The sequence below is a fragment of the Channa argus genome, chromosome 1 (genome assembly GCF_033026475.1).
Source record: "Channa argus isolate prfri chromosome 1, Channa argus male v1.0, whole genome shotgun sequence".
Taxonomy (NCBI): Eukaryota; Metazoa; Chordata; class Actinopteri; order Anabantiformes; family Channidae; genus Channa; species Channa argus.
Genome location: NC_090197.1, coordinates 6,469,964 through 6,487,387, shown reverse-complemented (window position 1 = coordinate 6,487,387; position 17,424 = coordinate 6,469,964). Strand labels below are relative to the sequence as shown.

The 17,424-nt window shown below is 37.5% G+C and overlaps 1 protein-coding gene across 8 annotated transcripts in view; it reads right to left on the bottom strand.

Annotated features, from left to right (window-relative positions):
* Positions 1-17,424, bottom strand: part of LOC137100591 (class I histocompatibility antigen, Gogo-OKO alpha chain-like) — a 122,871-nt gene that overhangs the window by 31,163 nt on the left and 74,284 nt on the right. For 2 of the 8 annotated variants that reach the window (XM_067478489.1, XM_067478515.1), the window contains exon 2: positions 12,949-13,224. The exons of 1 other annotated variant lie outside the window; for it this stretch is intronic. In XM_067478489.1, the coding sequence (XP_067334590.1) occupies positions 12,949-13,224 (276 nt within the window). Of the gene's footprint in view, positions 1-10,632; positions 10,862-11,726; positions 11,838-12,416; positions 12,720-12,948; positions 13,225-17,424 lie in introns of those variants that run through there. 5 more of the 8 variants (XM_067478481.1, XM_067478473.1, XM_067478497.1 and 2 more) reach the window with 5 other exon arrangements.

The window sequence follows — 17,424 nt, the reverse complement described above, 5'->3', positions numbered from 1 at the left end:
ACACAAACAAACACACACACACTAAAATAACATAAAATAACACAAACAACAATAGAAACAACATAAATGGACATGGTGCTATGGTCAGTGAATACTTTGTACATGTATTTGGTAACAATGGGCCTTGTAAACAATGGGGCAACATGTGGAAACAAGACAACATAAAACTATAATGTAGAACTACAATCTTTCATTTAATTTGTACACGTCTGAACGTCCTTGCGGCAAAGGCATCTATGGTATCATCAAATGATACCTGCATAGAAACCTCTGAATTTATGCAAATTAAAGCCAGCCAGGAGCACAGGGAGATGCAGCATAAGGTGAAGGTAGAGGTGGCAAAGGCCAAACAAAGAGCGTATGAGGACTTGTATGTTAGGTTGGACACTAAAGAGGGAGAAATGGATTTGTACAGGTTGGCCAGACAAAGAGACAGAGATGGGAAGGATGTGCAGCAGGTTAGTGTGATTAAAGATAAGGATGGAAATGTAGAGAGGCCAGATTGAGGTGGTTTAGACATGTTCAGAGGAGAAACTGTGAATATATCGGTAGGAGGATGCTGAGGTTGGAGCTGCCAGGCAGGAGGTCTAGAGGAAGACCAAAGAGGAGATTTATGGATGTAGTGAGAGAGGACATGAAGTTAGTTGGTGTGAGAGAAGAGGATGCAGAGGACAGAGTTAGATGGAGGCACATGATTCACTCTGGAGACCCCTAAAAGGGTACAACCCAAAGGAAAAGAAGAAGATATATAATCATATAATTAATAATAAACCTCTTTACAGAGCAACATTAGAGAAGATAGAGAAGCACCAACATTAACCCAATTATCCTGTTTTTAAATATTTAAAACAAGTTACATGCCAGAACAACAGGGAAATGAGATGTTAGAGGGTGAAATGTTTTGTCTTTTATCCTTAAAAAGACAAAGTTTGTCCAGTTTGGTGATGATGTTTTTCTCAACACCAGAGAGCTGTGTGAGGGAATAGAGTAAATTTAGTCATATGATTAGATAATTAGCAAACAATCAACCAAGATGAGTTATTGAAGAGGTCACAAAGAGGACAAGAGATCATAGGATGGGTCATGTTTGGGGGAATGTTTGAGATCACAGCAGGCACTTTGTTGTTACAAGGCCCAAAGCAATGTAGTAGATAGTGAGTCCTGGGGTCACAAGATCTACAAGAAGGTGCAATGAAAAGGGTTTTATTGCTTCTCAACTGACATCTTCAGAGAACCTAGATAGGGACAAGAGTGATGACTGTCAACTGCATGCACCTGGTTTCTTTAGTCATGTTTTGTGAGGGTGGTTCCTTTCTTGGGTTTAAGTATAAATAGAAGGGGTTTGAGAGATACAAGTCAGAAACAACACTCAACATCCATGTGTTCTTCTCCAAGCCGGCATGTATTAAACTGAGATGGTTCATCACGCTGAGTTCTGTCTACAACTCTTCCAAGAGGAAAAAATTCTATTACAGCTGAAACACACAGTCGTATCTCCAACAGACCAACCTTTACTCCACACAGAGCTGGATCTTGGCATAGGCCATAGAAGGCGGTTGCCCAGGGCGCCACCTGCTGGAGAGGGTGCTGCTGCAAAAAACTAACTTTTTTTAAACAATAAATACAATCTAATAAATAGTTGTAATCATTTGCAGCCCTGACTGGCCCCCTTTCCTCGTGGGCTGTCTTGAAAATAAAATAATCAACAGGAACAAAGTCCCCTTCTGTTGTTTCTCATTTTTTGATTGATGGGGATGGGAAGAGTTATCGGTGCACATCTCAGGTAGCGGTTCCTATTGATGGACATCAACAACAACTCATATTAAATAGGGTGCAGGCAGCAATGTCCGGGACAGGAAGAGACTGAACAAGCTGGTAAAGAAGGCCAGCTCTGTCCTGGGCTGCCCGCTGGACTCTGTGGAGGGGGTGGGTGAGAGGGATGTTAGCCAAGCTCAGCAATTTGTGCTCCAGTGGGCATCGAACTGCCAACCCCAGGTGGGCGACTTCTCTATCTCCTGAGCCAGTCGCCCCAAATCATTAAGTCAATTTACTTTGTTTACTGGATGATGTATAGTTTCTCTAAATGTACTAATCTGCTGTATCTATCTGTCAATACATTCATGCAACTAAAGAAATTAACATATAGTTACTAAAAAACACACAAACCTCCAGTTTGGTTAAAGTGCTGTTGTATGTTTTCCAGCTTTGCTTTAAAATACAGATGGACATTGGTGCAGGCTGCAGTGTGTCACTCCAAGTGTTCAGGATCAGCTTCCAGAAGGTTTTTCACACAGTCCTGTTTTGATACCGCTGTCTTATTAATGCTATCACAGTATCCCACCTGAACTCCATCAACCACCGTAACAGCCACAAACTCTGGGAAGGTTTGGAGTCCAGAGGACGTGGTGAGGAAATATGTCAGGGAATGTTTAGCTGTAGGGCAAAAGGAAAGAGAAAAAGGTTTCTCACAGTGCACATACTGATGTTTACAGTCTGAAGTTAGGGACCATCTCTGAAGTAGAGAGTCTGAAGTTTTTTCCAGTAGTGAAATGGAACTTGCCCTGTGCACACTTAAAGCAGATGTCCATCCAGTAGGAGGTGGACTTCCCTGTTTTAGTCATAGCTGCAGAAACAAATAAGCTGTTGCCACTTGTAACACTGGCCAGGATATTTAACATACTGAAGCTCTGTGACCACCAAAAACCACCTCTTATTACAATCTCCACTATTATAACCTTGTAAAAGTAGAATTTATGTCAGAGAGGTAAATGTCACTGTGATGTTGCCAAGATATCCCACAATTCACCCCACGGCCTTTAGCATTGTAATGTTAGAGTTAAGCTAGTGCATTTAGAAGCTAGCTCTGCTTTAACAACTGAAACCCAACAAATACTCGAACCACAGTAACTTAACTAGTGAACGACGTTAACCAATGTAATGTAGATAGGACAGCAACACTACCGAGGATTTCACTCACTTTACTAAATGTAATAAAGAAGTTAAAACTTTCTTTAATTCATTCCGTGTTTTACAAACTTTACCTGTAACCTCCAGCGGCCAGAATTCGTGTTAAATGTTTGATTTAAAACAGCATCTTCTCGAAGCTTGACCGTCATGAACTTTTCGACCCTCCCACCAGGAGGAAACATCCAATCCACGGGCGACTTTTTGTTAGGAATTGATTGGCTCTTTTGTCCCGTTTCTTCGGAGTGGTCGCATCTGTGTTCGGATGACGTTCGGAGATGTTCGGACCACGTTCGGACCACGTTCGTAAATGTTCGGACCAAAGACTACTGCAGCATATTATCACACGGTTTAATGGCCAAAGTCAAAGGGAAACTATAATGAGCCCAGAACGTCATCATCATGCAAAAAACGGTAGTTTTAGGCCTCATTAATATTTAATATAATTAATGTATAACTTTTGGAAATGTAATTAGTTTTTAAACATGAGTGAAAGTATGGAGACATTAAAACCAGTCTACACAGTGCATAATATAGAGAAATTATAAGTGTTAATTTATCATTTGTTTTAGACTGACATGTATTTACTTGTGGCCTTATCATTTTTTTTCTTTTTTGTACATCTCTCATGTTGTTTAACAACATCAGGGAATCAGAGTTTCTGTTACTAAAATGCTTCAGAATAGAGCTGTTTGCCTACTTATGTTTGTGAAGATTAGAGATATTTTTATATATGATACAGGTTTTGTTGAGGCCTTTAGCTTTGTAATGATGAAGACAGTTTTTATTGACTATTTTCTTGATTTAGTCTTAAATAACAAATTGTTGAGGACAATTATATATTTATACGAATCAAACATCATTACGGGTTAAAGTTGAATCTGCTCCGTACTTCAGAGCAGATGGTTGTTTGTGTCTCAGTCTCTCTGCTCAGTGCAGGGACCATGTTGTAATAATGGGATCAGAATAACAACAAGGTCACAGGGATGGAGCTGTTTAACAGTTGATGTCATTCTGACAGGTTACAGTAAACCTGTGAATTTGTCTATAGAGAAAGTGAACAGAATGAGATGGAAGAACAATAAACAAGCACTTGTTTTTTTTTTGAAGTTACTGAATGTGAAACATAAATCCACAAACAAGAATTCCTTCAACTACACTTTATCTAAAGAGCTTTAATTGAAGAGTTTAATGAACAGATCTTCATTGCCCCCACACCCACAGAGAGTAAAGATAATAAAAGAATTCAGTGACAAGCTGCAGCTGGAGACATCATCTCCACATCTGAGGAACTCAATCACCTTGATGTACTGTGCTGTGTTACATGAACCAGCAGGTGTTAGACTTTAGCATCAGACGACCAGAGACAAGAAGTTTAGTGGAAGCAGCAGAAACATGTAACAGAGACTTAATGAACTACACACATACACAATTTGGAAATAAACTGGAAGAGCAACTCAAAATGTTGTTTAACACAGTGCAACATTGATATAATGACAATAAAACACATGAAATACAAACATTACTATAACAAATATAAAATAGAACTTAAAGACACAGGCCATAAAGTTTCATTCAGCTCAGTGATTTACTGAACTTCACACTGACCAGTTGACTGGCTCAACAATTTCATAACTCAATAATAAATGAAAAAAAATTCTTGTAAATAAATCCAGTAAATTTAGATGACATGCTCTAAGAAAATTTAAAAAAAATGTTGTTTTGACTTCAGACTAACGTCACTACAGTCCTCTAATCTCCACTGGGAGATTGCTGATAATACTTCAGTACCGTTGGAGGATTTTACTTAATTGTACATTGTTGCTTTTCTGGTCTAACAGACACTAATCAAACAACTTTCAGAGTGTGGAAGCTTCTTTAAACCTTCGATTGGTTTAACAGGCATCAAATGTTGCTTAACAGGCATCAAATGTTGCTTTTCTGGTCTAACAGACACTAATCAAACAACTTTCAGAGTGTGGAAGCTTCTTTAAACCTTCGATTGGTTTAACAGGCATCAAATGTGTGCATGGAAAAATATGGTGAAACTCCAGTGTCTCTGCTTCTTCTATTTATTCTGGATCATTGAGTGAGAACATTCTTCTTAATGCAGAATGTGAATAATAATCAGCTACATGTGAAATACTGGATGTAAATTGTAGGTGACATTATGCTAATATCATAAAAACAAAGTCACTGTGACATAATATAGTAATAATAAATAGATAAATACTTTTATGATAGTATTTTTTTCTATTTCCTTTTGTTTTTGCTGGGATTATAAAGACAAGTAATCAAGTCTTAATGAATACTTCTGCTGAGGATGTCAGCTGGGTTCTTTTGGCAGTTACTGAAGTTATAGCCGTTACTAAGTTACTGAAATTCAGCCACACAAAAAATCATTCACCAGTCTCTCACCAATATTCTTCTTCTTCTTCCTCCAAAACAGTGCAGTGATGCAGACTGGCAGCAGCATCAGTGCTACAGCAACTCCAATGATGTGATTGAAAGGACGACCTGAAACCAGGACACAACATTTAGACTTTGTCTCTACACTTGGGTGGAAATGAAAATGCTCAGTTTATAGAATCCACTTTAGATTTGAAGTATATGGAGCAGATTATATGAATAAGACCAAGTAGTTAGTCAAATGTAGTTTTGGTTTTCACTCATATTTATTATATTTCTGTATTTGTCCAGCATCTCAGAATCACTTACTTCATGGCTCTGAAAGTTAAATTAAAACTATAAACACTTCTACCACTGAGTAAAACTTACAGTATTTATGAAGCGTCATACTCTTACTTTTAGTGAAAATGAAGGACGACCAGGAAACAATGTGACCTCACAAGTTGTAGGGACGTGTTGGAGTCTTTTTGTAACAATTGAAGTTCCATGTTTTAGAGAATTGAAAAATGAAATTCTCAAATCATAATTTAAAGCCAAACTTCGCTTTAAAATCATAATACAAATAATACACAAAGTTTTAATAATGTTCTTTATAACCTTTTACTTTATTGTGCTACAGTTTAGTGGATAGCAACTTAAACTGTGACTCAACTCTAAAATTATCCTCATCAGTTCTACATAATCAATCCTTTGGATTCATAGGAACAGGGTTATTTTCAGACAAATGATTTATTCTGTTATCACTTAGGATCCTGTAGGCAAATATATAAATCTGGTCCATAGTTTGTAGTCTTTCATTTAAATGTTGAAGCTGTGATAATGTTTTAGATTCATGTAAGTGTCCTCGTCCTGTTAATTCAAAATGTGAAGTTGCAATGATTTTTCCATTAACTGGCAATTTCTCACCAGTTCAGACACCTCTGAAGCTCTGCTACATTTTGGTGGAGACAGGAGTGATTTCCTACTCTGAGATGCTCGATAAATAGAGGTCCTGGTCCAACTTTAGAGGTCAATCAAAACTAACAAAGAAACACATATTTTCAACACGTCTGATTTTCGTCTTACCACAGACAACATTGATCGGAGCTTCGTACAGTTTAGTGATGGTGTCTTTAACACCATAAAGCTGAAACACACAGTCGTATCTGCTCCAGTCTTCATGTTTGACTGATGAAATGTTCAGATCAACTCTCATCTGAAAGGTTCCATCATGGTTGGGGAGGATTTATCCATGATCCACATCCTCATGAAGCTCCTGTCCATCTTTCCTCCAGAACATTGTGGCTCTGTCAGGGTAGAAACCTGTAGCGTGGCAGCTGACTGGAGAGGACGGAGACTTCTGGAGGACAGACACTGAGGGAGGTAATGGAGGACAGAGAGATCCAAACTGAAAACTTCTTTATGATACAGTATGTGAAGCTCTACTGAGGGAAGGTGGAAGGTGGGAAAGAGGAACTGAGACAATGGAGGAAGAGAAAGTGAAGGAGGTGGAGAAATGTGAGAAACAGGAAAGAAAGGTGAAATGTAGATATTAAGATAAAGGGGGAGAGAGAAGCAATTAAAGACATAGGGGTCAGTGGTTTGATCCCCGGTCCTGGCTATATGTCGAAGTGTCTCTGGGCAAGACATTGAACCCCACCAGCCATTTCCCATCCCCAGCTGTGCAGTGCTGGTCCAAGCCTGGTAGAAATCATCATTCCTGCGTCAGGAAGGGCATCTGGCCTAAAAACTGTGCCAAAGGCTCAGGACAGGATGCATTTCCTACGACCGCGGATGAAGTTCACCCTGCTACAGGAGCTGCTGGTCCAGTTCCACACTCCTGCAGTGGACAGGAAGAACTGCCGAATGAATCATTGCTGCTCCCCTGCCCACTCTCCAGGACTTGGACACATTGAAAGCCTTCTTTAAGCCATTCTTACATTTTTTTCTGTTTTTCTTGTTTATTTGTCATTTTCACATTGTCTGCATTGTTACTGCTTGAACATGTCTTTGAGAGCAACCTCTCAAGGATATGAAGAACAATAAACAAGCACTTGTTTACATCTTGTGAAACATCAATCCATAACAAAATAAGTCTTTTAGCTACACTTTATCGAAAGTTTTTATTGTATCAAATCCTATTTTTGTGTGATTGTGTGTGTGTGAGTTAGAAAACCCCAGATCTACATTGCCCCCACAGAAACTAAAGATAATAAAAGAATTCAGCGACAAGCTGCAGATGGAGACATCATCTCCACATCTGACGAGTGTGGAGGAGAAAAGCACACAAGAATAATGTCCAGATCCACAGTAAGAACAGAGCGGGTCAGTTACATAGAGCATATGACAACATGCAACAAACTAATCCCACTCAAAATCCCAATCAGTATCCAGTCCAGGATCCAATTTTAATGTATCAAAACAACACAACAAAAGAAGAAGGAGGGGACTGAGGACTGCGAGGTGTAGGTGGAGGCTCAGGTGAATTACAGGTATCCAGGTCCAGCAATGTAGAGGCAGGCAGCAGATAACAAGCAGGCAGCTGATGAGTGAACAGAAAACCAGGATCCAAACTCAACACAGATCAAAGCTGAAACTCTCACTGTAGAAATGCAGAGAACTGTGAGGAGAACTGGGTTTAGAGACGGGGGCACAGGTGAGAACAATCAGGGCTAATGATGAGAAGTGAAGTTACCAGAGTGAAACAGGAAGTGAGATGGAGGGAAGTACAAAATAAAAGCCAAGAAACAGGAAACAGAGCAGGAACACATGACAGTAGCAGCAGGTCTACATCTGAACTCCTGCAAACAATCACTGACAAGGAGCTTTTACTCCTGGTATTATAGACCAGAAGCCCCTCCTACAAAGACAAACCACCACTAATTAATAACCAATTAAGACAATTGATTACTTTTCATATGTAGAAACAATATAAACTCCTTCACTATATTATTCTAGTTTGTCTCCCAATGGATGTTATTCAGGGTAGAAATGATTTCCCCTCTAGTTCAGCCCAGTATGGTTTGGACTCATTTCCCTCTGCTATAAAGAGCTTTCAAAGCTCCTGTTTGATGTTTGACAGTGTGGACCTGTTGCCTGTTGGTGGATGGAGTGAAGCACACATAAACATTTGGTAAGTGTCACATTGGTAACAGTTTTTAGAAAATGTGTCTATGGTGTTATCTGGTGCACTGCATTTGTCCACACAACTAGACAACAACAACAACTCTATTCTGCCAGCTTGATGGAACAAACTAATAGAATTGGAGGTATGTCACAATATAAAACTTAGAAATCTGCTCTCTGCAGGACATGGACTATAGCCCCATGACAACTTTAGCTAATTTTAACTATTTCCTATTATGTTATAGGTCCAATACATGATATTTTATAAGATGATCATATAATTAATACATTTTACAGAGCAACATTACAGAGAAGCAACAAAATTAACCCATTCATCGTGTTTTTAAATATTTAAAACATGTCAACCAATAAGAATTTAGAAATAAGTCAGTAAAATTGTCTTAACGTGTTATTTTTTTAACAAAAGGTGAAACTGAACTCACTGTATTAGTAGAGTCTGACAGATTCAGAGAAAATGAGAATGTAGAGTGTGAAATGCTTTGATTTTTATATTAGAAATAATCTTCACAATACATGTTTTATTTACCATGTGGTATTTATTGAATTTCTGCCTGCTTTGTTTGCTTTAGTCTGAAAACAGGAGGTGTTGCACATTTTGCCACGATTAAGAAAATAAACTTCTGTATTTACTTCCATGGTTTAAAAGGTATCAAGTATCTAGATGTTCCTGTAAAAGACAGGATGGATGCAAAGCAGAAAGTTCTGACATTTTAAACTCACAAATGGACAAAAAAAACATCTTATTTAGTTCAGACTTTGACCAGCAGTCATCAAATAGCATCTTTGGAAAATACCATGAGCTGGATGATGGAGAATCTCCACAGGTGTAACAATAAAGCTTATCTGTGTAACAGGTGGGATGCTGAGCTACACATATACACAATTTAAGGTTCAGTACTTCATAATATAATATAACAATTATAAAAAACAAACACCAAAATTAATGGAAATAAACTGGAACAGCAACACAAAATGTTGTTTAACACACAGCAACATCGATATCTTGACATTAAAACAGATGAAATACAAAACTTACTTTAACAAATATAAAATAGAACTTAAAGAAACAGGCCATAAAGTTTCATTCAGCTCAGTGATTTACTGACCAGTTGACCGGCTCAACAATTTCTATCTCAATAATAAAATGAAAAAAATTGGTGGTGATTTCTGTGTTTCTGGCAGCGTTGGAAACAAACTTACAACTAAACATATTAACTACATGAAGCTGTCGTATATTTAAGTGCAATTTTGATGTAAATCTAATTTACTCAAATATTGTAGTTTTCATTCCACTTTATTTTTTCTCTTGAATTATCATAAAGTCATTTAACCAGTTTGATTGATCTGTGATCTTCTGATAGTTACATGTTCAGATTAAATGAAAACAAAGTCAGGTTTTGATGTCACAGTAGTGTCACGGTTTTGATTAGGGATGGACCCAAGAGACAGTGTGAGGGATGAACTAAAGTGCTTTTATTGACAGACTGAAAAGGGTAAACAGAAATCGCTCCTAACAGGAGGGTACAGAAAACAGGTTCAGAACAGATAAGACAGACAAAACTATCCACAGGACCGAAACACGAGGGGCGTTAACATTATAGAAAATACGAAGACAACAGAAACTAACGTCGACAACAATTGAGGAACTTAGTTAACCAAAAATAAACACTAGACTCAGGAATAACAAGGCTGGAAAATCTAATAGTCTAAATGACCACACAGGGGGAAAACTAGGAGATTAACAAACTGAAATAAAACTCCAAAATGAAAACAGGACACTGGGAAAAGCATATGCTACTAAATAAACAAGACAGGGATAAACATGAACTGACTAGTAACAGGTAATACACAGAGGGGGACTAAGGAAAACTGATAAACAGAGGTAAACCAGATAAATAAGAAACATACATAAAAAAACAAACATAAAAGTCCCTATACAGGTAAACACATGGGGAAGTCTAATTAACAAACAGATAAACTAAATTAACGAGACACGGAAAAACAAAACTGCAAACAGGAATATGACCAAACCTCAGACCAAAGGGGAAAGATGCACAGGGTCCAGAATACAAAAGTCCAAGAAACACACATTCAGCTTTTACCTAAAGTCCACAGTCTGAGGGGTTTGTGAGGGTAATAACAACCACAATGACCACAAGAATCTGGCAGGGGAGTGAAGGGAAGACTGAACTTAAATAGAGGCGGGAACAGGTGCAAACAATGAGGGACAACGAGGGTAAAGCTTGGCAAAAAGAACCAGGGACAGGAAGTAAGGAGAAGGGGCCACAAAATAAAAGTCCAAAACCAGGAAGTGACCATGACAAGTAGCTTCACAGGACGTCTCTTCTTATTTCTCTAGACCCTGTTAAGACATTATAAAGCACCTTAAGTCAAGTTTGTGATACTGGGCTATAAAAAAATCTCTATTATATTTTATTTTACACTTCCACTCAAATATTATTTGAATGTAAACTACAGGATCATAATTATACATTATGATATGATGTGATCAGCTACAACATTAACACCTGGTGGTTTTAAATACAAATATCGTTCCTTCAAGTTCCTTTACTTTTGTACTTTATTAAAATGTAGTTTATCTGCTTAGTACTTTTACTTGACTGTTGAGTTTGTGTATTTCTACCACCTCTGTACACAGTGTATCACAGTTTGCGGTGTTTGGGGTTGTGTAGCTGCAGATTGCTCAGAGTGGCCATGTTGATGATTGTCCTCATCATGATATTAATAGTAATAATAATAGTATTGTAGCTGATGTTTGTAGTACTGTTATGTACACAGCATAGTGTATAGTGAAATAATGAAGTACTCACTGTGATCAGTTTGTCTGATGTCAACTGACAACTGACATTAAATTTGTAATAATACACCAATGATTTATAAAAAACTTACTAGTTTATATGTCTGAAACCTAAAATATAGATGAAAGTTTACAGTAATATCTATTAAAATCTAATAAACATTGTAAATATAATAAAAATATAAACAGAAATATATTGGTTTATGTTTTGTAGTTGTTTCCCATATAATGGTATAAAAACAGCTCAACAGATTCTGTACAGTGACTGAAGACTCCATATGTGATTTTTCTTGGGTTTTCAGAAGTTACTGAATCAGCCAGATGTTACAAATAAATTAATGGAAAATAGGAAAATATCTTTTATCCTTAATATCTAATGTGTTGTCCCTGAACCATCTTTGTTTCTCACCATTGTTCTTCTTCTTCCTCCAGATGAAGAGTCCAGTGATGCAGACTGACAGCAGCATCAGTCCTACAAAAACTCCAATGACAGCACCAGCAGGAACCTGTGAGGGAGGAACTGGAACCAGAACAGAAGATTATTGAACCTGGTTTCTCACACACTTGTTCAGATGTTCTGTGTTCACATAATTGTCACTGACTTTAAATTTGACAATGTTTTACAAACTAAAAAAAAAAAGGAACATTCAATGGAATTATCTTTTAAAATAAGAGTCAAGACTTGACATCCTAACATCTTGTCAGAATTTGAACTGATAATTAATTCTTCATGGTGTAAAACTCTGGGTTGCAGTGTTCATATTCTCCCTGTGCTTGTGTAGGTTTCCTCCCACAGTCCAAAGACATGTTAGGTTAATAGGTGACTCTGAAATTGCCTGTAGATGTGAATGTGAGTGTGAATGTGTTTGTATGTATCTCTGTGTTTGTTCTGAGATAGACTGGAGAGATGTCCAGGGTGGACCCTGACTCTCACCCCATGACAGCTGGAATAGGCTCCAACCCCCCCAAGACCCCAACCAGGATAAGCAATTAAAGATAATGGATGGATGTAACTCTGGGTTGCATTCAGGGTCTACTTTGGTTACCAGACAAACTGGTGTGTGTTTTCAAGTTTCATCACATCTGACTCCAGTCTTACCCCAGTTTGTTCTGATCACTGCTTTGTCCAGTCTAATGACACTGTCGTCCTCAACACCAGAGAGCTGAAACACACAGTCGTATCTCCTCCAGTCTTCAGGTTTGACTGATGAAATGTTCAGATCAACTCTCATCTGGAAGGTTCCATCATGGTTGGGGAGGATCTCTCCATGGTCCACGTCCTCATGAAGCTCCTCTCCATCTTTCCTCCAGAACATTGTGGCTCTGTCAGGGTAGAAACCTGTAGCGTGGCAGCTGACTGGAGAGGACGGAGACTTCTGGAGGAGAGACACTGAGGGAGGAACTGGAGAAAGAGGGAGAAAAGGTTAAAGAGAAAGAATGAATGAAAGAAGTAAACCATGGAGGCTGAGAAAGATCAGAAAAGGAAAAAGAAAAAGGACTAAATTCAATGGGGTCATATGAGAAGGAACAGAGAAAAGGGAAGAGAGTGAGAAACATTTAAAAAAATACTTCAGTGTGGTTATATGAACATAGTTGTGTCCATGAAATGTCCTCTGGTCATGTGATTCTACCTGTTCTCAACAAGAAGCTCTCCCCATAATTCAAAGCTAACTTCAGCCACACAGAACTAGTCTGAGTGATAAGGTAAACAGTCTCTTCTATTCTGTCTTTGTCAGCCTCTAATTCCTGCTTTATGACGTCAGCCTCTGGTTTCTGACTGGTCCACTTTCGCTTCGTCACATCAAATGATATGAAGTCTTCTCCATCATAACCACCCTCCACAAGATAAGTGTTTCCGGTCTGTTCATCCGATTCACAGCTTTCCATGTACTGTAAAATGTGGACACCTGAGAGAGACAGAGATAATCAAATACAGTTTACAGTTTTTAAGTATTGCTCGTCTCCCAGTACTGCAGTTTGTTGATGATTTAAAACATTCAAGATTAAAACCACTTAATTAATCAAAGAGGGAAATGGCTTTAAATTGTTTATTTAACTTAAGAAAATGAGACTTTCCTTAACCCTGTTAAGGATCATTTAATGGTTCAAACAAATCGACCAATTATGAATGAAAAAGTACATTATACAGATTCCTTATGAAATGTGATGGAGAAAAATAATAAATATTCAAGTTCATGAAGATGGCACTAAGTGCACTAGGAAGTGTCCTTAGTTACTAGGAAGTGTCCTTAGTTACTAAGAAGTGTCCTTAGTTACACACCATCACTGGTAAAGAGCCAATATGTAGATTATGTTTGTTATTTACTGTCATGTTGGTCTCTTTAACCACTCTCCATGCACACATGCATTAATAATGATTATTTCATATCTTTACTTAAATAGTTTGACTTACACCAGTCAACCACAACACTAACACCATCTGGTTCATAAGTTAACATTATTTTTCCCATATTCACTTAACACCAATAGGTGGAGTTAATGATGAGTGAAGTGTGTAATCTGCCCCCAGTGAAAACTCCCTCCCATTACTTTCCAAGTGATGTAGAACATAGAACATACTGCACCTTCAGTTTGATTGAATTGCTGCATAATTCTGTCAAGTGTAGATTTAAAGAGTTTAGGCAGTATGTCGAAACACCATCGAGTGCACAGCTCCATTAGCTCAGGTTTGTCTTTGAACAGTTTTTTCCACACTTCCTGGTGTATTTCTATGGTTTTGTTGCTGTTGCAGTAACCTGCCTGAACGTCATCAACCAGGACAACAATCATCAACTCTGGGAGGTTTTGGATTCCAGAAGATGCAGTGTAGAGAATCTTGAGGGAATGTTTCACTGTGAGACAACATGAAAATACATTCAGTGTAACGTCCTTACAATCTTTTTCTCCTGCAAATGTTCCTAGTTCAAACCTTTGTGATTTGTTTTGTGGCTTTTATTTTTATAACTTCCTGTAAGACGGATGTGTTTTATTTTGAAAGGACAGCCAACACATAATAAAGAATGAAGCTTAAAAACGGTAGAAGACGGAGAAAGGTAACAGACGGAGAAATAAAAGGAGACTGAAGACATTAAGGAGACGGTTACGGATAGTATGTTTTTGTGTTTAGCTGCAGTTGAAAGTGGTAACAAGGTTGGTTTTATGATTTATATAAATTTGTAAGTTGCTAATTTGTCTTTATGTTAGTTTAACGTAAATCTGCTATAGGACGTATTAACGGTCTGATGTGGTTTTAATCTATTGTTTTGTCTGTGTTTGCTTTGTGTAGCTCTTACGTTGGTTTGAGGAAAAAGATAAGAACAATAAACTATTATCAGACCATCAGTAAGACTTCAAATTTCTGACTGGACGCTACATTCAGTATTCAGCCTTAATATACTGTACACATATTGTCCCAAATGGGACATTTACAGTGTGAACATGTTCAGTTGAAGCCTAAAGTCTTTTCAAACTGAGGTAAAACTGTGGACGTGTTTTGTATTTTAATGTATGTAGTAAAAGTAGGGCTTTAAATCCCCTGAGGTTTTGGGTCTGTCATAACATTTATGGGTTAAAAAGTTGAGCAGTCTGACCACCTGGTGAAAGTTATGGTGTTTGACTTTATATAAAAATATAAAATGTGTGTTTGCCTCCTGAACTTTCTGGACCCAGTCCTGCTTTAATTCTGCTTTTCTTTATGCTGCAGTCACAGTGATGCACCTGAACTCCATCCAACACTGAAACTATGACAAATATGTCAGGAAATGTTTCAGGACTGTGCCAGACCCGAGTGGATCCAAACACGAGTTTTGTTCAATATGTAGCTATATAAAACACACACACACACACACACACACACAGTACATTCACTAATGTTAGCTTCTTTTTTACCACTTCGATGCATAAGTGGGTCATTTTTGACGAACACACCAATACATATTTGTAGGTGGACAGAAGAACAATGTGCAAAGCTCGGGGTCAAAGGGGTCAAAGACTTAATAACTTCAAATCTATTTTTACTGTAAGTACTTTTTAAGTAAGAGGTACAATTGACTGACAAAAACACACCAGGCACTGCTCATCTGGTGGTGAACACCATCCCTATGGGGGCAGCATCATCCTGTGGGTGGGCTTCTCAGCCCGAGGAACAGGGAGACTGGTCATTGAATTGAAGTTAGATGAATGCAGCAAAATGTAGAAGGACGCTTAAAGAAAACCTGCTGAGTCTGGGATGATGTTCACCTTTCAGCATGAGCATAATTCAAGGATCTATATTAATTCAGTGCATTGAGGAGTATTGGAATAAAGCAGACATGAGACTTACCAATAGAAATGATACTGTGGCTGTAATTATTGTCTAAGAGGGGAAATACTTCTAATCTATACTATAAATGACAGATTTCACTTTACAGTCTGAAGGCCTCTGGTGTATATGTGTCATGAATATCAATTACATTTATAACTGTTATGTCAACAGAGTCCAATATTTGAGTATAGACTGGATGGAGCTCTGGGGACTGGATGACTTTAGGTGTAAGTAACTTACAAGCCACAAGGAAAACTTACAATGTGAATTAATACATGAAACATTCAGGATCCGTCTGAAGAAAATGATGGATGAATGTAGATTAACTTTGAAGGAGGAACTCAAACATTTAGAGAAGTGGAGTTTCTGCTTTAAAACCAAAGAAAAAACTGCAGCCCACTAATAAAGATGTTGGTTTTATTGGTGCAAACAAAGTTTCAACACTACTGTGTCTTCATCAGAGTAAAAACACTGATATAATAATAAAACTCAAAGGCTACATGTGATGGACTGAATGACCAAGAAACAGAATCCAGACCTACTAGATGATCAATAGAATAATCAATATCCCCAAGTCTATGTCTGCTGCTGATGACATCGTGTAACAAAAGTAACAAAATAAATGCTTCAGAAATTACAAAATAAGTATATAAAAAATACATCATATAAACTAAAAACTAAGCTCATCACCTACAGGAAACATGACAAGTTAAGTTCTTCACTGTGGACTTTCTGGTTCGTCAGTAATGAAGGAAGAGACAGCAGAGCCTCAAACACAGATGATCATATCACTGCTTCTTCTTTCTGAGTATCTCACTCTTTATCTTATTCTGTCATTCTCTCCTTTCATCACATCATTTTTAGGCATCTGTATTATTTTTTTAGTCATTCTGTTCCCCAACATACATTTGTAGGTAAACATTAGGATCGAGTCTCTTTAAAATGTTGTCAATTATATAAGTTTCTTACTTCCTCAAAAAAAAAGTTAATAAGGAATTGGGGGTTTTCAACAAATGTACATATTGTCATTTAGTTCCAGTAAAGTCAAGTGGAACTATTTAGAAATCATACTTGCATGTAGAAAGGAGGCAAATGAATGAGGAAGAAAAACAAGACCTGAATTCATTAAATGCATTTAAATGTATTTTCACAATCAGATTTTTTCTATGAGTAATGTACATGAGAAAAGTTTTCTGCCCAAATTTAACCTGTTTATTTCATATCACATATGTTCTTGTATTTTTGTTTTACTTTCGCTCTTGTCATTGGTACAAATGGGAAGTTACACTTTTGGCAGTGTTGGACTTAGAGGACAGTTAATGTGGGTGTTTTGAATCCATTGTGTTTTCAGTCTTATCTGATTGACAGGAGCAAATGGACTAAATATAAAATTTGATTTCATGTCTTCGTTTTGACTTTTTGGATATAATCACCAATAAGATTCATTTGGTTTCTTTTTGTTTGTCTGTATTTTCTCAGTAGTATTTTCTGTGTTTGAACAATATGGAAAAATAATGAAATCAAATACAGATTTTAGGTGAAATTTCTATTTTTTTCTTTCTCTGGGGAAAGAAAACAGTACAATGGGAATAACGAGTGTCTGAATTTGTCCTGTCTGATGCTCACTGCATGTCAAAGACAGTTGGATGCAAAAGGACCTGCACAGAGGAACATGTACATCAACAATCTTTCTCAGTAAATCTCTTTACAGTATTTCAACAGGCCATCTTGAATAAAGTGCAGGTGCAGAGTACAGCAGTTTTTGTTTGTTGTTTTCTCTGGTATCAACATGGGATTTTCAGAT